This window comes from Gorilla gorilla, chromosome 11, assembly GCF_029281585.2.
Source record: "Gorilla gorilla gorilla isolate KB3781 chromosome 11, NHGRI_mGorGor1-v2.1_pri, whole genome shotgun sequence".
Lineage (NCBI taxonomy): Eukaryota > Metazoa > Chordata > Mammalia > Primates > Hominidae > Gorilla > Gorilla gorilla.
The window spans coordinates 76,698,826-76,716,499 of NC_073235.2; the positions used below are offsets into that span (position 1 = coordinate 76,698,826).

The 17,674-nt window shown below is 36.8% G+C and overlaps 1 protein-coding gene across 2 annotated transcripts in view; it reads right to left on the reverse strand.

The window, feature by feature from the left end:
• Nucleotides 1-17,674, reverse strand: part of OLA1 (Obg like ATPase 1) — a 173,521-nt gene that overhangs the window by 146,547 nt on the left and 9,300 nt on the right. For both annotated transcript variants that reach the window (XM_004032814.4, XM_004032813.4), the window contains 2 exons: nucleotides 7,504-7,647; nucleotides 1,531-1,658 (listed from right to left, as the gene is read on the reverse strand). In XM_004032814.4, the coding sequence (XP_004032862.4) occupies nucleotides 1,531-1,658; nucleotides 7,504-7,647 (272 nt within the window). The remainder of the gene's footprint in view (nucleotides 1-1,530; nucleotides 1,659-7,503; nucleotides 7,648-17,674) is intronic.

The following is a 17,674-nucleotide window of genomic DNA, read 5'->3' on the forward strand; positions in this document are numbered from 1 at the left end:
GTGCTCTCCTATTTTCACTCCCACTCTATTTTAAGTTCTTTTCCACCCAAATTTTCTCATACCCAAATCTTCAGTTCTCTTGCCCCGATCCTTCTGTCACATGTGTCCTATCAATTCTACTTTCTGACAGACACCTATCAGGATGCCCCAACTACAAAATTTTTTAAATTGTCCCAAACTGAACTCATCATCATCTCTCTCAATACTTGCTGCTTTTTCTGTGTTTAACATCTCAACAAATGGTATCACAATTCATTCAAGTGACCTGGTCCAGAAATCCAGGAGTCACACTTCACTCCACCTTCTCTATGAAATCCTCACGTCAGTCATCAAAACCAGAAGAAAACCAGTCAGGAAAACAGACATTCTGCCAATGTACAGGCTTTAGTTAAAACTTCTCTACAAAACTGGATCACTTCCCCATCACAGCCTCATTCTTTTATCTAGACTTCCCAGAGGTCTCACCATACCTTCACTCAAATTTAAACTACCTAGATCAATGCTTCTCAAATTGTCTGTCATGGGGTTTTGTAAAATACAATACAAATGAATTATATGGTTGGTACAAAAGTAATTGCAGTTTTGGGCATTACGTTGGCAAAACTGCAATTACTTTTGCACCAGCCTAATACTAGGCAAACAAATCTTTTTTCTAGCCAGCTTATGCAAACCACAGAGGTAAATGGTGTTTTATAAAAGGCACACAAAAAGTACCAGCAGAATTTTATTATTACTTTATTCAAATTACCAAAAAATTAGTCAAATTGCTATATTTTCTAAATGCTCACTCTCAATTACTATAGTTATCTAGTTGAGGACCAGAAACAAATGCACTTAACCAGACCACAGCCGGCCCTCTCACCTCTAACTTGTGTTTTCTTTGTTTCTATTAATTTGCTCATTATAATACTATTAACACAAAGTACAGCCTTGACCTAAGCCTTAACCTAAACTCTATTTTGTCAGAAAATTACTATGTGATTGGCTCACTTTTATAGTCAGTCAACAGAGCCCAAACTAAGCCACAGTTCTATTTTTTCTCTTTCCTTTATATTCCTCTCTCCATAAGGACTAGCTGATCTATAGTTTCTCTTTAATCCTTTCATCTCTAATAGATAACCCAGAAGCCTTCCTCTCTTGTTAAATAATCAGAATCCCCTTCTCTAACAATTCTGCCTCCTTAACACACAGAAAAGCAATAAAGTTCCACAATTTAAGACAATTTCAAAATGCCTTTACAATGAACAAAGTTCCATATAGAAACACTTCTTGATTGCTCTAATCCAGAACAGGGAATAAAGTTCAATTAGAATATAATCTCAATGCAGCATATACTTGCTATGGAATAAGCCTTCAGATACGGAGATGATACTAAGTAACATTAAAGTCACAGATTTACAGACAAACCCAAGATTCATCTGGTAAAGCAAAGCAATCTTCCATTAGTCATTTCTAATTTTATTTGCGCACTAATGGAAAGAAAACACTGAACTGAATGAAATCAATGATTAAATAAACAACTGTACTTACGTGTTAGATGAAAGATGCCATCACAGGCACTAATATGAGATAAAAAAGCATTCCCCAGGCCCTGCCCATTGTGAGCTCCTTTCACAAGGCCAGCAATATCCACCACATTTAGAAAGGCAGGAATTTTGCTGAAAAACAAAAGATGGTTTTATTATAAAACAGTACTAAAAACTTATCTATCAACCAAATGAATTCTCCAAACATTTCACATAAATTCTTTCCTTTCTAGAACAATGGAACAATAATGATTTGATAAATGAATATCCACCCCTCCCCCCCCAAAAAAATTAGAAATGGCCTTGTAATATATTTGGACTTTCTTACCTAGGATAATAAGGGAGAAAACTAAAACAGAATAAATGTATTTATTGTGTTTCTGAAATTAAAACTCTTATCATTAATTTTACTATAAAGTTCTATTGGCACATGCACACACACTCAAAAGCGGTGAAGAATGTTTAGAGTATGCTGAGGTAATCATCATAAAATGAGCCAACTAACTTTGTGCCAGACACTAAATTAAGTATTCTACATGTATTATCTCACTTCAAAGTTCAAATCAACTCTATAAGATGGATGCTATTTATTAAGCCCACTTTACAGATAAGGAAATTATGCCTTAGAGGAGTTACGAAATCTATTGTATTCAAGATCACTCAGCCAGCAGTGACAAAACTGGGATTCAAACACAGGCTGTCTGGGTTTGCATTTGATCACCCACATGTTATATAGACAAAAAAAAAAAAAAAAAAGCGTGTAATGCTGAGAACCAGTTATCAGCATAGTAATAACCTAGATGTTGATAACAGCAACCAAATTAGGCTATATACAAAATAACCTTTGCTTTGCTAAATAAAGGCACATTTAACACCAGTTAAAAACCAAGTTAGGAAAATCAGTTTGCCATGTAAAAATGGAGATTTAAGTATATCAATAAATAAAAGCTACTTTTAATGTCATATGACAAAGGTATATATAATGTAATTGTGTATCCTTTGTCAATTTTCAAGAGCATTCATTTTTCAGAATGTCAATTTCACTACCTGATAAAATACAACATAAAAGTTCCACAAAAGACTTCCGTATTATTGGCATGGAAAATGAGTCCTTTCAAAATAATTATTCTATGAAGTATTACAGATTGAAATTACTTGATTATTGTTACCACCAAATCCACTAAAACCACATAAATGTGGTTAGTTCTTTGTTGCTGGACACAGTGACTGCCTCCCCAGCATCCACTGCCCCCTCTCTTGGTACCTATACTGATTTTCATTTTGGTAGCCATTCCTCTCCATCAGAGCCCAGTGCTTTGGAGAAGCTTGCTCTACCCCTAACTCTAGAAGTGGGGCATGTAGCTCCGGCCTTCACTAAGCAGTTTAATCGCATTCCTAGGGAAAGTAAAAAAATTCTAGGACCTTCACCTTGCCCTAATTGCCTCAAAGAACTTAAGAAGCCAGGCATGGTGGCATACATCTGTAGTCCCAAGTATTTGGGAGGCTGAGGCAGGAGGGAGGATGGCTTGAGCCCAGGAGTTCAAGTCCAGCCTGGGCAACATGGTGAGACTCCACCTCTTAAAAAACAAAAAAGACATGAAAAGACTTAAGAAGAGGTTTACTGGAGGGGGTGTAGGAGGATCTTAAATAGAAGCTCATCAGTCTTCTGGGAGAACTTCTAGAAGCAATCCCATTTCACTCCGAACGTGGATGAGAAAGTATACAGATCTATCCTGTGACCACAAGGGGAAGACAACCTTATGGTCAAGTTGATAAAGTAAACTGAAGAGGGGAAAGAAGCCAGGCCTTTGATGATATCACTGAGCTAAACACTGTGCTACCTGTTACTAACTCAATAAATCAGCTCTTTAAGTCACTGTGTTAAGGGCAACTAAATTCATCCTAAATGATATTTCTAACAACTAAAACCACTCATATGATAAATATGAAGTTGATATAGTTTGGATGTTCTGTCACCTCCAAAACTTATGTTGAAATGTGATGCCCAATGGTGGAGGTGGGGCCTGGTGGGAGGCGTTTGGGTCACAGGGGTGGATCCCTCATGAATGGCTTGGTGCCCTCTCCATAGTAATGAGTGAGTTCTCGCTCTGTTAGTTCACTGGAGAGCAGGTTGTTTAAAATGGTCTGGTGCCTCTCTCCACTCTCTCTTGCTCCCCCTGTCTCCATGTGACACACCCACTCCCCTTTTCATCTTCTGGCCATGAGTTAAAGCTGCCTCGTCCGGGTGCAGTGGCTCATGCCTGTAATCTCAGCACTTTGGAAGGCCAAGGTGGGTGGATCACCTAAGGTCAGGAGTTTGAGACCAGCCTGACCAACATGGAGAAACCCCATCTCTACTAAAAATACAAAATTAGAAGGGCATGGTAGCACATGCCTGTAATCCCAGCTACTCAGGAGGTTGGGGCAGGAAATCGCTTGAACCCGGGAGGCGGAGGTTGCAGTGAGCTGAGATCACGCCATTGCACTCCAGCCTGGGCAACAATGGCGAAACACCCTCTCAAAAAAAAAAAAGCTTTCTGAGGCCTCGCCAGAAGCCAAACAGATGCTGGTGCTGTGTTTATATTGCCTGCAGAACCATGAGCCAAATAAACCTATTTTCTTTATAAATTACACAGCCTCAGGTAACCCTTTACAGCAATACAAAATGGACTAATGCAGAAGTACAGTAAGTAGCATGCATCTGGGTAGAATGGCACTAAATTTGAAGTGAGAAGCTTTGAGTTCTATTTCTGGTTGACATAACTATAAGTGTGACCATGAACAAATTATTTCATCTTTCTAGGCTTCAAGTTTCTTTTTATGAGGAAACTAGACAGGAAGATATTCAGCTCTGAGATTCTATTTTCTATTGAAAATGAGCTTCTCAATTCTGATTTGTGATTTATGGCTAGGATAAGGTTTAAACTATTAATACAATATCTCAAAAAATTAAAACTTGAGATTTAATTCAGGGATTTCTGATGTATTACACTAATGATCTCATGACTACTTGAACAAAATACTTCTAGAATAAAATACTACTTTAGAACTCTCGAGACTAAAATGATGTTAAAAATATTTTTAATCGCTATACTGTAATGAACACAGACTACCAAAAACATTTATTAATGTTCTTTTTTTTTTTTGGCAGGAATTTCTTTTGTTCTTTTTTTGAGACAGAGTTTTGCTCTTGTTGCCCAGGCTGGAGTGTAATGGCGCCACCTCGGCTCACTGCAACCTCTGCCTGCCAAGTTCAAGCGATTCTCCTGCCTCAGCCTCCTGAGTAGCTGGGATTACAGCCATGGGCCACCACGCCCGGCTACTTTTGTATTTTTAGTAGAAATGGGGTTTCTCCATGTTAGTCAGGCTGGTCTTGAACTCTTGACCTCAGGTGATCCGCCCACCTCGGCCTCCCAAAGTGCTGGGATCACAGGTGTGAGCCACTGCACCAGGCCTTATTAATGTTCTTCAATGGAAACAGGCTGGTGGGGCTGGGCACAACTTTGGGAGGCCAAGACAGGAGGATTACTTGAGCCCAGGAGTTCAAGCCAGCCTAGGCAACATGGCAAGACCTCATCTCTACAAAAAATTTAAAAATTAGCCAGGCACAGTGGCATGTGCCTGTAGTCCCAGCTACTCAGGAGGCTGAGGTGAGAGAATCATTTGACTGTGCCCAGGAGTTTGAGGCTACAGTGAGCTGTGATCACACCACTGCACTCCAGCCTGGGCAACACAGTAAGATTCTGTCTTTAAAAAAAGAAAGAAAGAAAGAAAAGAAAGGCCAGGCACAGTAGCTCATGCCTATAATCCCACCATTTTGGGAGGATGAGGCAGGAGGAATGCTTGAGGCCGACAGTTCAAGACCACCCTGGGGCAACCCCATAAATAGCAAGACCCCATCTCTATTTTAAAAAGAAAAGGAAAAAATGAGATAAAACAACTGAACAAACACATGATCCTGGTTTAGATGCAACAAAGCATATTATTGGAACAACTGAAAAAATCTAAATAAAGTCTATGAATTAGATGGTAATATGGAATCAGTGTTAATCCCATAGTAAACTACCCTGATTTTGATGTTTTACTATGGTTGTGTGGGAGGATATCTTTGTATTTAGTAAATACTAACTAAAGAACCGAAGTATAATATGGCATCATGTCTACAACTTATTCTCAAAAGTTCTAAGAATCTGGGTATGCAAGGATATATAAGCACTTGTGTACTTTTGCAGCTTTTATATAAATTTAAAATCATTTAAAAATAAAAAGGTTTTAGAAAGGACACTGAAGTCAGCCTGAAGAGCCAAGCTGAGGGATATAATTTGAGCATCAAATCAATGTTTGTGACAGATTAAAATCAATAAAATAACACTCATCTGAATAAATACATGAATGAACAGATGAAGATGAGAAAGCTTTTCCTTACAGTACAATAGTAACAAATGAAGGAGGAATGATAGAATTACAAAATCACCAGGTAAGAATCCTCATAGTAAAAATTAGTTCATCAAAAAAATCAATGGATGCTACAATGAGTAAGTGAAAGTGAAAAAAGTGAATGAGTTCCGTATATGCTTTGTAATTAGAACTCACAAAATTGCTGATAAGACTGGATACGGGGTGAGGGGAGAGAAGAATCAAAGATAAATGGTGGCCACTGATTTAAGCAACTGAGGAAATGACAGTGCTATTTATTGAGTTATGGCAGTCCTAAAGAAGAATTTGGTGCAAGAAGGTGAAATCAAAAGGTCATTTTGGACATATCAAGTCTAAGGCACCTATTCAGACCTCCAAGTGTCAATATCAAGGAGGCAGTTAGATATAGAAATCTGGAGTTCTGCAGAGTTCAGGACACCAGACAGAAACTTGGGATTTATCAGGACATTAAAAATAGTAAAATATTAAAAACAAACTAAATTATCAATAATAAGCAAATGGTAAACTGTGCTACATTCATATAATATAGCAATAAATATAAGTATTATATTAGAAATTATTACTTAAGTCTGTATTGCTTAATCCAGAAAGATATTAATAATATCCCAAGTAAAACAAGTATTCTATTTCTGTAAGTAAGTGTGCACAAAGTCAGGAAATTATGGAAGTATTTACAAAATCCCCAAAGTATTTACAACTGTTATATCAAGGTAGAGGAAGTAGAGGTGGTTTTCACTCCTCTCATTATACATTTCCCTACTGTCTGAACTTCCTACAATGAACTTAAACTATCTCACTTTTTCCTAATAAAACAGTTTTACTTATTTTTTTAATTGAAGATATAATACATGCTTATTGTAAAAAAATTCAAACATAGAGGAATATAAGAATAAAGTAAAAATCACCTAAAAATTCTACTACCCAGAGATAATCATCAGTTAGTCTATGATCATTTCATACATTTTTTATGCATATAAACAAACACATTTAGTTTTACATGAACGAGATCACATAATACAGACTAATTACTCCATTTCATACTCCCCAGAAAAAAATAATTGCAATGTTAAGAACTGGGTATACCCTTCTACACCCTTCTCCATACTCTGCATTACTTTTTTTCTTTTTGAGACGGAGTCTTGCTCTGTTGCTCAGGCTGAAGTGCAGTGGCGTAACTTGGCTCACTGCAACCTCCACCTCCTAGGTTCAAGCAATTCTCCTGCCTCAGCCTCCCAAGTAGCTGGGATTACAGGCACCTGCCACCACACCCAGCTAAATTTTGTATTTTTAGTAGACAGTGGTTTCACCATGTTGGCCAGGCTGGTCTCAAACTCCTAACCTTGTGATCTGCCCTCCTGGGCCTCCCAAAGTGCTGAGATTACAGGTGTGAGCCACCGCGCCCAGCCCTCTGCATTACTTTTATAATCACCCAAAACAATAATGCTACATTAATTTTAAAAGAAAAACTCTTCTATATGACTTTAAACATCTGCCCAATCTACACAAAATCACCAAATAAATAGCATAAAATATCTCTTACCTTGCTGGTTTGTGGTATTGACAAAGAAAGTCAAACCTTTCATCTGGCACAGGTACTCTGCTCTCATTAGGATCAATAGTGCAGAATGGGAAGTTTTCTGCTGAAGCCTGACTATTGGTTAATACATTGAAGAAAGTAGATTTCCTAAAACAAATAAAAGCAATTTCAATCAATTCTTAGGTTAACACCAAGAAAAATTTATCTGACTCTAATTTCAATGCTCAAATAAGATCCATGAGGAATATAAAACCAATCTACAAACAGAGGGAAAAAGGAACAATACATTTTTTACTAACAGAAGTGAATGAAATTTACAACAGTAAAGCGGCAGCTCATGACTTATAATTAGGTTATTTCCCCATCACAGTCTATTTGAAACTTGAAAAGCATGTTCTCAAAGAATCTTTGTTATAAGTTAGAGTTTCATGTCATACTATAAAATCTATTTTTTTTCCATAATATACCTGATCGTACCAGCATCACTTCATCCATACCTAACAAAACCTTCTCTAGCATGAAATGTAGAAGTCATCTCTCTAGTTAAGTCAATGACTTTCCAAAAACTCTGAATTGGGAAAGAGATGCTAAATGTCTGGTATCTGACAGGAAATGGGAGGTTGGCACTCAGAACTGCCTTCTAATCATTAGTATGTAAAGATTACTGGTAAGTCTAGAATTGTGAATTATGAAAGTCAAAATGTGAATTTTATTCAAGGTATGACTTAAATCAAGAAAATATAATATCTATTAATATGGAATAAACTAGTCACTACTTTTCTAATCATTTGACTGCTATCGAGTAATACATGCTCAGAGAAAGCCCACTCACGTTAACATCAGCCATGTTTTTTTAAAAAAATGTGATAATACTTTATCATTCATGTCTTAAAAAATGAAAAAAGAAATAAAATTTTAAAAATAAAAAATAAAATATGATAATACGGTGCCAAATATCATACAGAGTAAAGTCCAAAACAAAATTTTAAACTCACAGTGGCCATCTTTTAAGAATGCTAGGTGATTAACTCTTTGAAGACTGTTAAAGAGGTTACCGTGTCTTTCCTATGGAAACTGTACTTTCAGAATAACCAATAGTTATGAAAAGAAAATTACTTTATAGACATATTCCAGCCAATAAATGAGGAAAGAATAAAAACTTAGAATAGCACCATTCTGCATCCCCTAACAAATTAATGGATCTTGGTAATAATCACCAATGACAGTTAGTGCTGCAAAAACAGGAGAAAAAAATAGTACCTCCCGAAAGAAGTATATACATCATCTGTCATCTTAATCTGACCAACACTTTACATGTTACTGCTAGTTTACAGGAAATATAGAGGACAGAAGAACATATTAAATGATACCACGGGGATAAAGTCCATAAAATCCAGACTCTGGAAAATTTTATAAGACTAAAAACCAGATTTCTTCAACAGGTCATCTGGGGGCTGGAAGTAAGTGAGAAACTTCTCCTTCTGGATGAGATGTAGAAGCTAACAGCAGTCCAACAATCCCAACCAGAACTAGAAAAGCCATCTAAAATGCAAGACACAGAAGGCATCTGTTTGAAGGGTCTGGGATTCTGAAAATGAAAACAAAAAATTTGGAAGAAGTGATTTGACCTCTACAGCCACTTTTACCCTGGGGACTTGTGCCCATTCTGGGCAAAAGAAGGATGCAAGGATCCAGACTTTATACACATAGAAAGCTGATGCTGAAGGAGAAAGAAACCAGCAAAACATTTGGAGGAGACTTGGAGAACCTCAGGCACACCACCAGTTTTCCCGCTGGGGATATTTGCCTCAAGAGAAAACTACAAAAGCCTACTCAAGTAATTGGTAACACAGACTGGCCCACTCTCCATACCTTCTTCCCCTCTCCATGAAAAAATTTAAAATAAAGAGTGATAGTTAAGTTGCCAGAACAGTCCAGGAATCCTTATTTATCTAAAATGTAATGAAAATATTGTATACCTACAATGGAAATATTGCAGAATAATGTTGTAATAAAAGTACTTAAGACAAAATTTAAATCTATTAATGTAAACATTTATAGGACACTTGGGCCTAATGTTATGAAGACAAAATAAAATGCTATTGCATTTTCGTATACTGTAGTTTAAAAACTGCTCATTACTATTACCACAGTCAATTGCAATTCTAAAAAGGCCATAGGTTGTTTATGGAGTTTTTTCAAATTTATGGAGATTACTGTGTACAGTATTTTATATCGTCTACCTGGACAAAAATAAGTATGTTTTGTGATTTTTTAAAATGTATCCCTTAAAACATATTATATAGTAAAACGAAAATTCCTTAGGCAGAAAAAATTCTTACATACATTCAAACTAAACTTAGAAGACAAATATCCATTTTCACAGACTGTCTCATTTTAGATGAATATTAAATGTCGTGAAACCCAAGTCATCTGTAGCTTCTAACAGCTTTGCAGGTATAAAAAAGTAAAAAGAAATAAGGAAGAAGGAAAAAGAAAAAATTCTAAGGATCATTACTATAGGCTTCAGTGGCAACTAAAGACATTTTGATCTATTCAAATCTATTAAGAAAAGCCTTGCGAAAGCAAAGAATTTGAAAGTTTTGGCCTATGCCTGAAGTGTTAAAGCCCATACGCTTTTTGTAAAATGAGAACTTTTTAAACACACACACACACACACACACACACACACACACACCCCTAGATCCCTTGAGGTTAATATTAAAGCTTAAAAGCAGGAGAAAGATTCAAAGTTGTAGGAATTTCTCTCATGCAAGAATGGGTTTATATAACTTATTTCAGCAATGATAGCATTAAAAGAAAAAAACCACAGTGACTAGACTAAATGTATGCCCCCTAGACTTAGGACCTACATACTTTATTTTGGAAATTACTATTTTACTCTATTAAGTCAATCTGACTGAATAGATGTTTTATGTAAAACTTTATACAAAATTGCAGCATGTAATGGGAAGTAGGGATACCAGTGCAAATTCCCACAGCATTCTGAATTAACTATTTATATATAATATCCATCCAAAACATGGGAAAAGAAGTAGAAAGTTCTTTCAAAATGTTTTCAATTTAGATATAACTAAACTGTTAAAAGCATCTATCTGATAGATACACAAATACGTAAGATGACAGAAATAAATGCCAATCCATGTATACATGGGTGAGTATAATTACATATTTTCTAATTCCATCGGAGAAGAAGGCCTAAAAACAGCAACACTTCAGCAGCAATGATCACACCTAGAGAAATGTCTGTTCTCAACAGATTATTTCTCCAAAGAGACACAAATGGCTAAAAAAATATGAAAAGATGCTCAACCACTAATCACTAGAGAAATGCAAATCAAAACCACAATGAGATATATAACCTTACAGTTATTAGGATGGCCACTATCAAAAAAACAAGATAATAAGTGTTGGCAAGAGTACAGAGAAATTAGAACTCCGTGCACTGCTGGTAGGAATGTAAAGTGGTATAGACACTATGGAAAACAGTTTGAGGTTCCTCAAAAAAGTAAAAATAGAATTACCATACGATCCAGCAATCTCACTTCTGGGTATATATCCAAAAGAGTTGAAAGCAGGATCTCAAAGAGATATTTACAAACCCGTGTTCATTGATGCATTATTCATAATAGCCAAGAGGTAGAACCAAATGTCCATCAACAGATGAATGGATAAAGAAAATGTTATCTACATATGATAGAACATTACTCAGCCCTTAAAAAGAAGGAAATCCTGTCACATGCTACAACATGAATAAACTTTAAGGACACCATGCTGAGTAAAATAAGCTAGTCGCAAAAGTATAAACACTTTATGATTCCACTTATATTCATATACTCAAATATGAATATACTTATATGAGATATCTAGAGTAGTCAAAATCATGGAAACAGAAAGTAGAATGGTGGTTTCCAGGGGCTGGGGGGAAAGAGAAATGGGAAGTTGTTCAGTGGATATAGAGTTTCAGTTACGCAAGATGAAAAAGTTCTAGAGATCTGTTATACAACAATGAATATAGTTAACACAACTGAACTGCACATTAAAAAACGATTAAAATGGTAAATTGTATAATATATTACATTTTTTATTTTGAGACAGAATCTCACTCTGTCACCCGGCTAGAGTACAGTGGCACGATCTCGGCTCACTGCAACCTCCGCCTCCTGGGTTCAAGCGATTCTCATGCCTCAGCCTCCAGAGTAGCTGGGACTACAGGTGCATGACACCACGGCCAGCTAATTTTTTGTACTTTTAGTAGAGATGGGGTTTTGCCATGTTGGCCAGGTTGGCCTTGAACTCCTGAACTCAAGTGATCCTCCTGCCTCAGCCTCCCAAAGTGCTAGGATTATAGGCGTGAGCCACTGTGCGTGGCCATATATTATGTGTTTATTACCATAATTTCTTTAAAAAGTATCAAACTCAAATGGATAAATATTATACAAAATACCTAACCAGTACTCTTCAAAAATAAATCTTTAAAGGTCATGAAAAATAAAACATTCAGAAACTGTCAAAGATTGGAGGAGATAGGAGACGTGAAGACTAAAACACAACATGGTATTCAACACTGGAAAAGACAAAGGACATTAGCGGGAAAACTGGTGAAATCCAAATAAAGTCTGTGGTTTAGTAAAGCAAATACAGTTAACCCTCGAACAACACTGGTTTGAAATGCATGTTCAAAGTGCATGTGTCCACTTATACACAGATTATTTTCAATAAAATTTACACTGAATGTGCCTGCCCCTCCTTCCTCTCCTTCCACGTCCTCTCTATCTTCTGCCTCTGCCACCTGAGACAGCAAGACCAAACCCTCCACCTCCTTCTCCTCCTCAACCCACTCAACATGAAGACAACAAAGACCTTTATGATGATCCACTTTCACTTAGTGAATAGTAGCTACGTTTTCTCTTCCTTATGATTTTCTTAATAACATGATTTTCTCTGGCTTAGTTTATTGTAAGAATACAGTATAGAATAATACAACATACAAAATATAGCTTAATCAACTGTTTATGTTATTGGTAAGGCTTCCAGTCAATAGTTGGTTATTAGTAGTTAAGTTTTGGGGGAATCAAAAATTACACACAAATCTTTGACTGGGCCAGGGGTCAGAGCTCCTAATCCCCGAGCTGTTCAAGGGTCAACTGTAATTTCTTTTTTAACTTTCTTATTTTTTGGAGATAGGGTCTCACTTTATTGCCCAGGCTGGAGAGCAGTGGCACAAACATGGCTCACTGCAGCCTTGACCTCCCAGGATCAAGAGATCCTCCCGCTTCAGCCTCTCAAGCAGCTGGGACTACACGTGCGTACCACCACCCCTGGCTAATATCTGTATTTTTTGTAGAGACAGGGTTTCACCCTGTTGCACAGGCTGGTCTTGATCTCCTAAACTCAAGCAATCCGCCAGCTTCAGCCTCTTAAAGTGCTGGGATTATGGGTATGAGTCACCATGCCCAGCCCTCAACTGTACCTTAAGGAGAAAAAAAAAAAAAAAATTTGAAATTATGTGGTGATACAGCAATACAGACTAGAATTCTGAAAAAGAAACTCATTTAAAATTTTAAAACTAGGCGGGGCATGGTAGCCCAAGCCTGTAATCCCAGCACTTTGGGAGGCAGAGGTGGGCAGATCACTTGAGGTCAGGAGTTTGAGACCAACCTGGTCAGTATGATGGAAGCCCATCTCTACTAAAAATACAAAAATTAGCCAGGCATGGTGGCACATGCCTGTAATCGCAGCTAGGTGGGAGGCTGAGGTAGGAGAATTGCTTGAACCCAGGAGGCAGAGGTTGCAGTGAGTGGCGATCGCACCACTGCACTCCAGCCTGGGCAACAGAGCGAGACTTTGTCTTGGGAAAAAAATAAATAAATAAAACGTAAAACCCATTAATCTATGAAGTACCTCTAAGGCACACAGTTACTGCTGAATACTAGGAAAGAGTGATTAGGAAAACAGATCTGTTATTCAAAAAGATCATTCAGAACATATTAAAAAGACAAAGTAAATAAGTCCCAAATCATAGATTTCTATGAAAGAACAGGCATTCTGGAATATTGACAAGCAGACAGTAAGATTTAAATTCATTTAAAATGGTATTGGGGAGTTTTGCTTCCCCTCTGCTACAAGAACTGCCCTCCTGCTACAAAGAGCTAGAAAACCAGACAAAATCTATGAAATAATAGTTTTCACACAAAGGACAATATGCATCACAGGACTGTGTTCCCTGAGAGAAGAATAACAAATAAACTAAGCTCTACAATTGCTCCAGCTTACTGCCTACTGATGCTTTCAAAGTCACCATTCCAAGAGGGGAAACCAACAGAACCCAGTAGTCACACCAAGTTGAAGAGACTAAGATGAGAGTTAGGAGGCCAAGGCAGCTAGAATTTATGGGAGAGTATACTAGAAAGGTGGGAGCTGCACAGAGAAAACGCTCTGAAGAGCTGCAGAGGGTCCCCTCAAGAACGCAGCTAAGTAATGATTTGCGCATGAGTAAATTCAATCACTACAAGTCCAGGGAAAGAACCACCCAAACAGAGTAGGATGAACAATTCTCAGGGCTCACACGGAGATTGGAACAGTTCACATTCCTATGAGCCACAGTGGAGAGATCCTGTAATACAAGGGAATTTGGATAGAGTCCTCAAAAGGGTCAAGTCTTAGTACTAGGGCTTAAGTAGCACCAGAGCACAAAATCATATAAATCCATCATAAGAAGACTCAAAACAATTAATCTGATACATAAATAACTAATGCCATACCGAGGTCCAACACTCTTTAAAGGAAAACAACAATATTTAGCATTTAACATAAAATCCACAGTGTATAGAATCCAATAAAAATTATAAGACATGCAAAAAAGCAGAAATATATATACCAAAATCAGGATAAAAGTCAGTAAATACAAATATAGTAATGAGAGATGAAGTAGCATAAAAGGACCTTAAAATAAATGTTACAAATCTTTTAAAATTTTTCTTAAGGATATAAAAGCTAATATAAAGACAATGAGGAAGAAAATATAACACATGATAAATATCCAAATAAAATTATTGTTAAAAAGATACAATATTTGAAATAAAATGAAATTGAAATGAAAAATACACTGGACATGATTAACAGAAGACTGGACACTGCAAGCAAAAGACCTTGAAGACAGCAATAAAAGTATCCAAATGAAGCACGAAGAGAGAAAAAGACTGGAGAAAGAAATAACCAGAGCTTCAGCAGGATACTATCTAGGGAAGAACATGCATTTACAGTCATACATCGCTTAATGATGGAGATACATTCTGAGAAATGGGTCCTTAGGCAATTTCATCATCATGCGAACATTATAGAGTATATTTACACAAACCTAGATGGTACAGCCTACTACACACCTAGGCTATATGGGATAGCCTATTGCTTCTAGGCAACATGTTACTGTACTGAACACTGTAGACAAATGTAACACAATGGCAGGTACTATATATCTAAACATAGAAAAGGAACAGTAAAAATACATATAAAAGTGAAATAGGACGCTTACCATGAGTGGAGCTTGCAGGCCTGGAAGGTGCTCTGGGTGAGTCAATGAGTGATGGTGAGTGAATGTGAGGGCCTAGGACATTACTGTACACTACTGTAGACTTTATGAACACTGTACATTCAGGATACACTAAAATTATTTTTTAATATTTTTCTTTCTTCAATAAATTAGCCTTATCTTACCAATACTTTTTACTTTATCAATTTTAATTTTAACTTACTGACTCTTTTGTAATAACACTTAGCTTAAAATACAAATACACTGTATAGCTGTACAAAAATATTTTTTCTTTATATCCTTATTCCATATGCTTTTTTATATCTTTAAAATGTGTGCTTTTTTAAAAACTTTTCTGTTAAAAACCAAGACATAAACACATACATTAACCCAGGCCTACACGGAGTCAGATCATGAATATCACTGTCTTCCACCTACACATTTTGTCCCACAGGAAGGTTTTCAGGGGCAATAACACACATGGAGCTGTCATCTCCTATGATAACAATGCCTCCTTCTGGAATACCTCCTGAAGGAACTGCCAATGGCTGTTTTACAGTTACTTTTTTTTTTTTATAAGTAGAAAGAGTACACTCTAAAGTAACAATAAAAATTACAGTATAGGCTGGGCATGGAGGCTAATGCCTGTAATCCCAGCACAAAGAGGCTGAGGCAAAGAGATCACTTGAAGCCAGGAGTTCAAGACCAGCCTAGGCAACACAGGAAGTCCCCATCTCTACAAAAATATATCTTTTTAATTACCCAGGTGGGGTGGCGTGTGCCTGTAGTCACAGCTATACTCAGGTGGCTGAGGCAGGAGGATTGCTTGAGCCCAGGAGCTCTAGGCTGCAGTAAGTTATGATCAGGCAACTACACTCCAGCCTGGGCAATGGAGCAAGACTCTGTCTCAAAAAACGAACAAACAAAAATTAACTATAGTAAATACATAAGCCAGTAACTGTCATTTATTATCAAGTATTACGTACTGTACATAATTGTATATGCTATACTTTTATATGACTGGCAGCACAGGCTTGTTTACACTAGCATCATCACAAACGTGAGTAATGCCTTGCACTATGAAACTACCACAGCTACAATATCACCAGGTGATAGAAAATTTTCACCTCCATTATAATCTTATGGGACCTCCGTCATATATGCAGTCAGTCATTGACCAACATCATTATGCAGCACTTGTCTGTAATAGGCATCCCAGAAAGGGAATAAAGTAGAAGATTATCTTCAAAGCACTAGAAGAATAACTGTTAACCTAGAATTCTACCCAGTGAAAATATCTTTCAAAATGAAGAAGTGATAAAGCACATGAAAAGATGTCAATATTCTTAGCCATCAAGAAAACACCAATTGGCCAGCCACGGTGGCTCATACCTGTAATCCCAGCACTTTGGGAGGTGGAGGCAGGCGGATCACCTGAGGTCAGGAGTTTGAGACCAGCCTGGGTCAACATGGTGAAATCCTGGCTCTATTAAAAATACAAAAATTACCTGGTGGTGGCGCATGCCTATAATCCCTGTTACTTAGGAGGCTGAGGCAGGAGAATCACTTGAACCCAGGAGGTGGAGGCTGCAGTGAGCCAAGACTGTGCCACAGAACTCCAGCCTGGGCAACAGAGTGAGACTCTATGTCCAAAAAAAAAAAAACAACAGAAAAAACACCAATCAAAAACTTCACAACTTGGCTATAATCAAAAAGATAACAACAAATGTTGACAAGGATGTGAAATATTGGAACCCACATACACCGCCTGTGCGCACATAAAATGGTGCAGCCACTTTGGAAAACAGTTTGGCAGTCCTCAATAGTTAAATATACAGTCACATGTGACCCAGAAATTCTACTCCTAAATATATACCTAAGAGAAATAAAATCATATATCTAAATAAAAATTTACATATCCTAAGGATGAAGCAGAGTACAAATAACATATTGTACTGAAATATAAAATATGTTGTATATAACTGAAAGATACTGTGGTGTCAGAAAGTAGAAAGCACTCAAAAAATAAAGAGGACATGTCAAAAGGAATATAAGTGAACATAAAGGCTCCTAATCACCAAATATGGGCAATTAGAGTGACAAAATAACAACAGTAACGGATTATAACCAAAAGAATAAATTAAGAATCTATACTGATACAAATAAATTATAATCAAATACATGAATAAATGGGAAACTCTTTTGTACAATAGGATTTTACACAATAGAATTTCCATTGTTCCTTCTATAAATTGTTTCTTCTAAATGTAGAAGAAATAAGGGATATTTTTTAATCACCATTTGGCAAACACCACAATAATAACTGTTTCAGTAAGAATCAATAACACATGCCAAAATTAGGGGGCAAAAGTATGAGAAACGATATATGTACAAAATTTCAAAGGACCCCCTACAAGATGCTTATTAATTGCAATTGGAAAAATAATAACCCTTTTAGTGAAGAAATCTGTCAGATACCAATGAGCAATCAAAGTTAATATCACCAAAAATGAACAAATCAACATCATGTGCTTTCTAATACACTGTATTGAAAAGCATATGTCACTTATATGCTCAAAAGTATATAACTTGAAATTAATTATGAGGAAACATCAGACAAAC